The sequence below is a fragment of the Mchenga conophoros genome, linkage group LG14 (genome assembly GCF_057382185.1).
Source record: "Mchenga conophoros isolate Kocher_MC1m ecotype Shallow Benthic linkage group LG14, M_conophoros_male_GT1.1, whole genome shotgun sequence".
Taxonomy (NCBI): Eukaryota; Metazoa; Chordata; class Actinopteri; order Cichliformes; family Cichlidae; genus Mchenga; species Mchenga conophoros.
In genome coordinates, this window is record NC_140539.1 from 34,736,386 (window position 1) to 34,746,214 (window position 9,829).

Here is a 9,829-nt window from a genome sequence, read left to right on the forward strand (position 1 = left end):
TTATTGCCAATTATTGTTATGGATATTTTACACCAATTTTCTATTTAAATCTAGCAAAGTTTTTATCTTTATTATTCAAATCAAGTATTGCAAAGGATTTTGTCAATGAGAATCATTAATGAGGTAAAAGTGTGCTAAGGTGCACAAGATTACAGCATCATATTGGTCATGTGTGTCCAACCAGCCAAACCTCTGTTAAATATAAACTAGCTACAGGAGCCAATCACAGAGAGAAAGTAGGTATATAAGGAAGGACAAAAATAAAAAAATGATACAACATTATGGAGTTTTCTGCCACAGTGATCTTGGCAGGGCTAATCTTAGCTCTGCTGTGGCTGTTTAGTGTAAAAAGAAGGAAGTATCGCCTGCCTCCAGGACCTGCTCCACTTCCTCTTCTAGGAAACCTGCCACAAATAGACAAAAATGTACCTTTTAAAAGCATACTTAAGGTGAGTTTGGAATTTTTATTTATTTATTTATTAATTTTTAGCATTTTTCATATTGTTAAATTGTTCAGTAAGAATAAACAAGAGCACCCTCCATTACTGTTCTGGATTTTTATTTTAGCTGCATGCTGACGTTGCATAAATATAAACAAGGCTTTTTACTTTGTCTTAGTTCAGTGAAACCTATGGTCCTGTGATGACACTGTACATGGTCTGGCAGCGGACAGTGGTTCTGGTGGGGTACGATGCTGTGAAAGAAGCCTTGGTGGATCAGGCAGATGACTTCACAGGCAGAATGCCCGTACCATTTCTGTTCAAAGCTACCAAGGGCTATGGTAACAAGACACCATATATCATTTTTCAAGACGAGTGATTTCTTTGGCATGACTCTAAGTCAACTTTACATGAAAATAAAGAAATTTCAAATAATAGTTTGTGTAAAAGTTTTTCCTAATCTTGACATTTCATCTTCTCAGGTTTAGTAATCAGTAATGGGGAGCGCTGGCGCCAGCTGCGACGCTTCACACTCACAACCCTGAGAGACTTTGGGATGGGACGCAAGGGGATGGAAGAATGGATCCAAGAAGTCAGCGAACACTTGAGGGTTCACATACGTACATTTAAAGGTGCGTTTTTAGCTATTGTATGGGCACATATTACATACAGGGTGGATTTGAAAAATCATTCATTGCTCAATCATTGCTTCTCTCTCTCTTTTTCCAGTACAGTAGCTTGACTATGACAAAAAAGATTTCAATTCAATATTTACCTCAGAATTGACTGGCAGTTTAAGAAATAAAACATAATAACAAGAACATTTCTAAAACTCTTAATTTGTGCCTGCACAAGAAATAGGCTGTAGTAAGAAGCAAAAATAAATATGTAACAAAATGCACCAAATACACATAAAAGTGTTGATAAAATATGTCAAATAATTCAGTAACATTTGAAGTCTATCAGATTTTGCAATTAACATGCAAATCCTCAAGTTCAAGTTCAACTTTATTGTCACTTCAACCATATACAGTTTAAAAATACACAGTGAGGCGAAACAACGTTCCTCCAGGAACCAAGGTGCTACAAGACAAGTTAGTGCAAAAAAAATAATAATATATAATATATCTAGTAATAATATTGTGCAAAAGAGCATTTACAGGTTGGTGTGTGCGATGGTTTGGTGGTGTAGGTCAGTGTGTTTGCGCTTTGTGTTGGTTAGTCAGTCCAGTCTCAATGTTTTGAGGTATTTGAGTTAAGCTGAGTGATAATGTTAGTGTATGTGTGTGTGTGCGTGTTTATCAGTCAGTCCCTTTTTGCTGAGGAGACGGATGGCTTGTGGAAAAAAGCTGTTGCACAGTCTGGATGTGCGTGCCCGAATGCTTCGGTACCTTTTTCCAGATGGCAGGAGTGTAAAGAGTGTGTGAGAGGGGTGTGTCCGATCAGCCACAATGCTGGTGGCTTTGCGAATGCAGCGTGTGGTGTAGATGTCCTCAATAGAGGGTAGAGAGACCCCGATGATCTTCTCTGCTGTTCCCACTATCCGCTGTAGGGTCTTGCGGTCTGATATGGCACAGCTCCCAAACCAGACAGTGATGCAGCCGCTCAGGATGCTCTCAATAGTTCCTCTATAGAAGGTGGTCAGGATCGGTGGTGGAAGCCGGACCTTTCTCAGTCTTCTCAGAAAGAAGAGACGCTGTTGGGCTTTCTTGTGCAGGGAGCTGGTGTTGAGGGACCAGCCGAGGTCCTTCTCCAGGTGTACGCCCAGGAATTTGGTGCTGTCAACGATCTCCACAGAGGAGCCGTTGATGCTCAGCGGTGAGTGGTCGCCTCGTGTCCTCCTAAAGTCAACAACCATCTCTTTTGTCTTGTCAACATTCAGAGACAGGTTGTTGTCCTTACACCAGTCCGTTAGTCTCTGCACTTCCTCTCTGTACGCTGACTCATCGTTCTTGCTAATGAGACCCACCACGGTCGTGTCATCAGCGAATTTAATGATGTGATTTGAACTGTGTGTTGCTACACAGTCATGAGTCAGCAGTGTGAACAGCAGAGGACTGAGCACACAGCCTTGTGGGGCCCCAGTGCTCAGTGTGGTGGTGCTGGAGGTGCAGTTCCCGATCCGTACTGACTGAGGCCTTCCGGTCAGAAAGTCCAGGATCCAGTTGCAGAGGGAGGTGTTCAGGCCTAACAGGCTCAGCTTTCCGATCAGTTGTTGGGGGATGATCGTGTTAAATGCTGAGCTGAAATCTATGTACAGCATTCGGACGTGTGAGTCCTTCTTGTCCAAGTGTGTCAGGGCAAGATGGAGTGCAGTGGAGATGGCGTCGTCCGTTGAGCGGTTATGGCGGTATGCAAATTGCATTGGGTCCAGTGAGGGGGGCAGCAGGGTCTTGATGTGTCTCATGACGAGCCGTTCGAAGCACTTCATGATGGTGGGTGTAAGTGCGATAGGGCGGTAGTCATTGAGACAGGACACAGAAGACTTCTTGGGCACGGGGACGATGGTGGTGGCCTTGAAGCACGTGGGGACAACGGCACTGCTCAGAGAGATGTTGAAGATGTCGGTGAGAACATTTGCCAGCTGATCAGCACATTCTCTGAGCACTCTGCCTGGGATGTTGTCTGGTCCAGCAGCTTTACGTGGATTGACTCTGCGTAGAGTTTTCCTCACCTCAGCTGTAGTGAGACACAGGACCTGGTCGTTCGGAGGAGGGGTGGTCTTCCTCGCCGCCACGTCGTTCTGCCTGTCGAACCGAGCATAGAAGTTGTTAAGCACATCTGGGAGGGAGCCGTCACTGTCACAGGCAGGTGGTGTCGTCCTGTAGTTAGCGATGGCTTGTAAGCCCTGCCACATGCGTCGTGTGTCGCCGCTGTCCTTAAAGTGTTTGTGGATTCTCTGGGCGTGTGCGCGCTTCGCCTCTCTGATGGCCCGAGAAAGTTCAGCCCTCGCTGCTTTGTCTGAACTCTTTAACGTTTGAACAGAAGACATGGAATATTGCATAACATGCTAAAACACTAAAGTATCGTTTATAGCGTCTGCTTGCTGTGACATGAGTGATGCACTTGGAAAGGATAAACTTATCCATGCCAATTTACAGTTATGTTTTAATAAAATTATTTACTTTCAATTGTCATATCCACCTGAAAACTGAGGAAAAATGGATTTTTCAGTCAAACTTTTTTTGTGATTTGTGTGTCAGCTGCAGAGGACTTAACTGAATAGGCTAGGTCTCAGGAGAATATTATCAATAAAAGTTAATGATCTAACCACAAGTTTGGAGCAAAATCAGTTTATACAGAGTGGCCTATATAACAGAGAGTAAGTAGGCGTGAACACAGATAATTTTGTGCCATGCCTAGGAACTATGCTGCTGTTAATACTTAAAGTGTAATTACACTATAATGGAGTAATGCTCCTCTCTGGTTAGTCTGGGCCTTTATGTGAAGAGTTTGCAGCCTCAGAGTCCTCTCACAGTACAAACAAATGGGTTTCAGTGTATTTGTTCATCCTAACCTGGCTGTAGGTGTGTGTTTGTCTGCCTCTTTGTGTTAGCTTTGTGTTAACCTTGTGACTACTGGGGTACATGCTAGAAACAAACAATCCAAAAAAATACTTAAGTATTTACTCCATAGCAGACAGTGAAGTACAACAAAGTATTTGGCAAGTAGATTCCAATGAAGCAACATAGAAGGGTGGAAATTCAGCAATGGCAGGAGATAGCACATGCTGGTGGTAATAATAACACAGCTGGAGACTTGGATGAGCAACAATGATAAAGTGGACATGGCTGAGGGAGATTTTGAAAGGTAGAATGACAGAAAAACACTGAGATTTAAAGCACACAGAGCAGAGATTTTTTTGTTATGAAAATCAAATCAAATTAGAGAATCAGCGTGATGATGAAAGAATTCGATTTAAAAAGAGGAAAGCAGAAGTGAGAAAAAGAAAAGAATTGCAATCCAAAAGCCCAAAAATCCAGACAGATGATTTCATTATTGAACTTCATGATATCATCATGTGATAATTAACCTTAGTGGACTTCAGTTGATTAATGTGAAGAACTTTTTTTGTTTATCATAATGCTCTCTTTTGTCGGTTGTTGTGAAAGTGTAAACAGCCGAATGGCCAGTATATTTGTGGAGCAGACAAAGAAGCAGAATAACAAGAAACAAGACTGGAGTACAACAAAAAGCGAGTTGTTTATTTTGGCTGATGAAAACACAAAAGCAAAAGGCAAAGGCAAAAACTAAACTATAACCTAAATTGGGAAACACTAAGACTAGACAAGAAAAACATTAACATGAAAAGGAGCGTGCAATAACTGAGACTAAAGACAACATTAAATCCATGGATCATAAGGAGAGGAAAACAGACGACCTGACAGTGAACAAAGGGAGACAGAGGAGTTAAATACACAGAAGGGTAATGTGGGAAGTGGAAACATATGGGGAACACAGCTGACACAAATCAACATGACACCAAAGGGCAAGCAAAACTAATACTGAACATGGAACACAAGACTGTCAAAATAAAGCAGGAAACGTGGAGAGATGTAAACTGGGAAGCACAAGCTTGACACAAGGTTCAAGAGAAAGCAAACATGAGAGACAGACAGAGGGACCGAGGGAGAACAAGAGTGAGGGAGCACTAGAGAGAGAGGGAGACTTAAACAAGGGGCACTTGAGAAAGAGGGAACGAGACATGACAGAAAGGACAGACATGGGACAGGAAGGGGAGACGAGACACCTGGACCAGACAACATGGAACCAAATGTAACTAAGCATACTGCCAATGCTAAGAATAAGTTAATACTAAATAATAGAAAACTACATCCATGAAGTTTTCTATTTTTCTTTTATTTAGTGCCAACCACCCATCCATGGTGCAGCACAGTTGCACGGTGGTCAGCTGTTGCCACACAGCAGGAAGGTCAATTCCATCATCAGGCTGGGATCTTTCTGTGTGCAGTTTGCATGTTCTTGCATGTGTTTGTGTGGGTTACCTCCGGGTACTCTAGCTTCCTCCCACCATCCAAAGACATGCAGTTTGTGGGGATAGGTTAATTGATTAATCCAAATTGCCCATAGGTGTGAATGCTGGAGTGAATGTGAGCGCGAATGGTTGCCTGTCTCTGTGTGTTAGCCCTGCGACAGACTGGTGACCTGTCCAGGGCGTACCCTGCCTCTCGCCCTATGACAGCTGGGATAGGCTCCTGCGACACTGAAAAGGATAAGCGGAAGCGAATGGATGGATGCATCATTCCAAACAAAAAATTCACAAAAAGACCATAAACTTGAAAATGCTGGGTCACAGACCCAGCCAACTGACAGAAAGTTTCTTACTGTCAAATCTTTCTTCAAAAGAAACTAAACTAAATTAGATGATTTATTTAAATAAAAACCTAACATTTGCATTTTTAATTCGTAACTTTGCAAACTATTTCCAACTGTCTTTTTCCTTTTTTCTCCAGGTAAACCATTTGACCCCCAATTTTTGTTAAGCAGCACTGTTTCTAATGTGATCTGCTGCCTGGTTTTTGGGGAACGCTTCAGTTTTGAAGACAAGCAGTTCCTGCACCTTCTGACCATCATAACTAAGATCATAAGGTTCAACAGTACTCCTCTTGGTCAGGTCAGTGGACATGATTACAAAAAAATTAACATATAAAAAAAATACAACAAACATACTGATCAGATAGTTCTGCATTTTTTACCTCCAAACCAACAACGCTGAAGTGTCACAGTTAGCACTGGCCAACCGTGGGGATGTGAGGAAGGAGGACCCAAATGCTAGACTCTTTATGATAAACAGTGCCTTTATTTACAGTGGTGTAAATAATACACAGAATAATAAATCCCAGTGTGTTCCCTTGACTCCCATGTCGTGTCTTCCACCCACAAGTCCGTGCTCTTCTGCTCCTGTGTGTCCGCGGACCCAGTGCTCGCTGCTCTTGTCTTCCATGCTCCTTCCTGGAGAAAATAACAAAGAAGCAACCGTCAGGACACTCAGGCATGCACTCACTTAACTTGGCTCACGAAGCCCACTAACATGGAGTCTCACACAACGATCCCACACCAAGACGACCAAGACGCGCTCATCCACACTCTTAAGTAGCTCCCCGACTAGGCTTCATTAGCTGCAGGTGTGTGTGATCATCTGCTTTAGGTGTGGCCAGTCTCCAGACGGGACACACCCACCAGGCCTGCCTGAAACCCAGTGCTCACTCACAGACACATCCACTTGCCTATACATACAAGCATGGAGAACACAAGAACAGCAGCACAGTGCAGCCAACATACATAATATATTATATCAGTCCATAGCTGCTCATGGACCCTGGGTCGCTCAGATCCAGGTCCCTGACACGAAGTGTGTTGTCTAAAGAATTAATACTCAGTAATACTGATTGCATATTTTCATACGTCTTTAGACAAATAAAGCTGCTGTGTTTTTCCCTCCTGAAGATGTACAACATCTTTCCCCGGCTCATGGAGCATCTTCCTGGCTACCACCAAACTATTTTTGGGCATGCAGAGGAGGCCAGAGATTTTATCGAGAGGAAAATCCAAGAGCACAAACAGACACTGGACCCCAGCTCCCCCAGAGACTACATTGACTGCTTCCTCATCAGAATTAATCAGGTTGGAAAGAACTGAAGGATCAGTTGCTTTGTTTAGGGCACTTTGCATTGTGTCGTTCTTTTTTCCGTATTTGCATTAAACAGGTTGGAATTATTTAAACTATATTTCGAGCTGGTCTGTTATGTGCTGCTAAAAAGGCATTTGAGTATTTTAAATTTGGTTTCTGTTGAGACAACAATATTCCTAATTTGTCTCCTTAGGAAAAGGACAATCCCTCAAGTGAGTTCAATTATGACAACTTGGTTTCTACTGTACTGAATCTGTTTGTTGCTGGAACAGAGACCACCAGCTCCACCCTGAGATATGCTCTCAGTGTGCTGATTAAATACCCCAAAATACAGGGTAGGTGTACAGAAAAAAGTATTACCAACTTGCTTTTAGCCCTAAATATATTATAGTTAGGGATAAGTCTGTTTGTGAATCTAAAACTTAGCAGTCATTACAAACAGATCAGAGCGGTTATAGTTTTTGTTTTGCTTTGTCCAGAGAAAATGCAGCAAGAGATTGACACTGTAATTGGAAAAGATCGTTGTCCCAGGATGCACGACAGGAAGTCCCTCCCATTTTCAGATGCTGTCATCCATGAGGTCCAACGTTTTCTTGACATTGTGCCCTTCAGCGTACCTCACTATGCACTGAATGACATATCCTTCAGGGGTTATACAATCCCAAAGGTATTCTTAATTCCAAGACATTATACGTATTACAGTCAGTATTAAGTCCATTGTGCATCATGTCAGGGGTTAATGTCAAAAGTATTAAAAGCATCAATAGACTAACAACATATTTGTTCTGAACAGGACACTGTAATTATTCCTTTCTTGCACTCTGTGCTGAAAGAGGAAAAGCAATGGGCCACTCCCAGGTTCTTCAATCCCCAGCACTTCCTGGACCATAACGGCAACTTCAAGAAAAATCCTGCATTCATGCCATTCTCTGCAGGTACATAAAGTCCTGACACAGTTGATAAATTATACAATTTTCAGCTGTAGCTCTATATAAATCAGCTAACCTGGCCTCAAGGCACTTATTATTGTAAGGTAGAAAGCCTAAATTAATAAGAACAAGCAATTTTGGTTACCATAGAGTGATTTGTGATTGTGTGTCTTTACAGGGAAGAGAGCGTGTGTTGGCGAGTCTCTTGCTCGTATGGAGCTTTTTATCTTCGTAGTCTCACTGCTGCAGGATTTCACCTTTTCCTGTGAAGGAGGCCCTGACAGTGTAGACCTCGATCCAGAGTACAGCAGCTTTGCCAATTTACCTCGAAGTCATCAAATCATAGCTACAGCACGTTAAAATGAGAGCCACTCAGTCTGTCATCATTTGCAGCACTATCACTGACATGGATCTCTACAACATGCTGCATTGCGTTAATGTGGTGCAGTAACATTAAATGCACAATTAAAAGTAGAGTTAAATGAATGTGCAATAAATTTTTGCTGTTATGTCTGTGATATAGAAAAAAGACATGAAATAATAATAATATAAGTGAGATGTCGGGTTTTAGCTGGGAAGGCATGATTTCAAATAATGTGCTGAATCTAAGTTCTAAGAGTTTCTGTAGTGTTTTAAACTAAATAGTGAATTTACTGACAAATTGTTGTTGTTGTTGTTTGTTTTTTTTGTTTCTTTCATTTTTTTTTTTTGTCAAAACACAAACACAGAAACACGATAAAGTTACTCATAGGTTTTATATAATAATTTCAACAAGTCTTTCAGAGTTGATGATAAAGAATATCCACGCCCTGAGTCATTCCTGTGAATCATTAACGTGCAATCTTGGTGAAGAGGACGGAGCTGTTTTACATGTTTTGATTATAGAAATCAGGTCAAATGTTGTAATAGCTGTTTGGCAATGAAATGAGAAATAGGTGTACTAAGGTGAACAGGAAGATCACATGGCTCACCTGTGCTCTAATGCGGTGCTCCTGCCAACTCTCTGTCAAACATAAACTAACTAGCAATGAGTATAAACAAACAAGTAACAGAATACAAAGGTTATCTAATAGATGACAGTTGGAATTTTGCTGTATTGCATAGCTCATGTATGAAACCTGCTTTGCCTGTATTCTTTATTCCTTATGTATATCTGGATGCAGTGGATTCAAAATAAAGATACTACATAACCTGCAAAAGCATTACAGCTTCATGCATACCCTTGCTTTTCTAAGAAATCAAAAAAGATCTTTAAAACAAAATTTTAACTGTAACAAATAGCAGTTAATTGTTGCACCAGAGTGGATCAATATATTCATTGTAACCACACTATTACAACACCAACAGTCACAATATCAATAAATGTTAATGATTGAGGAGCTTTAAAAAGGTTACACTGAGTGACCTATGTGCCAAACAGCCAGTGGATGTCCAAGTAAACACATAGGCAACATTATGTCATGTCAGACAAAGCTAAAGACAATACTGTAAATACTGACAGCATTTACAAGTACTGACATGGTAGACCTAAAGTTAATCATTTGAAAACACAATATAATTTTTGGGTTTTTCTATGTATATATTATTGCTGGGTCTGCCTTAAAATATAAAGCGTCTTGAGGTGATTGTTGTTGTGATTTGGGGCTGTATAAATAAAATTGAATTGAAAATTGAATTGAATTGAATTGAAAATGGTCAAAGCATACCATCAGAGCAGCCTGTTATTACTACTTGTAGAGTGCTCCAATAGAATCCCCATTAACTTAAGAAAAACTAGTCATCCTCTAGTATAGAATTGAAGGATATCT

At 41.2% G+C, this 9,829-nt stretch overlaps 1 protein-coding gene across 1 annotated transcript; it reads left to right on the plus strand.

Annotated features, from left to right (window-relative positions):
- The first annotated feature begins 235 nt into the window (after positions 1-235).
- LOC146560206 (cytochrome P450 2G1-like) lies at positions 236-9,220 on the plus strand. Its single transcript, XM_085244139.1, has 9 exons — positions 236-449; positions 619-781; positions 923-1,072; positions 5,915-6,075; positions 6,909-7,085; positions 7,286-7,427; positions 7,572-7,759; positions 7,886-8,027; positions 8,200-9,220. The coding sequence occupies exons 1-9, from the start codon at positions 282-284 to the stop codon at positions 8,379-8,381; spliced, it is 1,473 nt and encodes a 490-aa protein (XP_085100265.1). The 5' UTR covers positions 236-281; the 3' UTR covers positions 8,382-9,220.
- The last annotated feature ends 609 nt before the right edge of the window (positions 9,221-9,829 follow it).

Excerpts from the sequence above, each read along its gene's own strand:
- LOC146560206 (XM_085244139.1), top strand. The coding sequence starts at position 282 with ATGGAGTTTTCTGCCACAGTGATCTTGGCAGGGCTAATCTTAGCTCTG. Across the intron at positions 7,086-7,285 it reads TCCTCATCAGAATTAATCAG|GAAAAGGACAATCCCTCAAG; the intron begins GTTGGAAAGAAC and ends TTGTCTCCTTAG. Across the intron at positions 7,428-7,571 it reads TAAATACCCCAAAATACAGG|AGAAAATGCAGCAAGAGATT; the intron begins GTAGGTGTACAG and ends TGCTTTGTCCAG.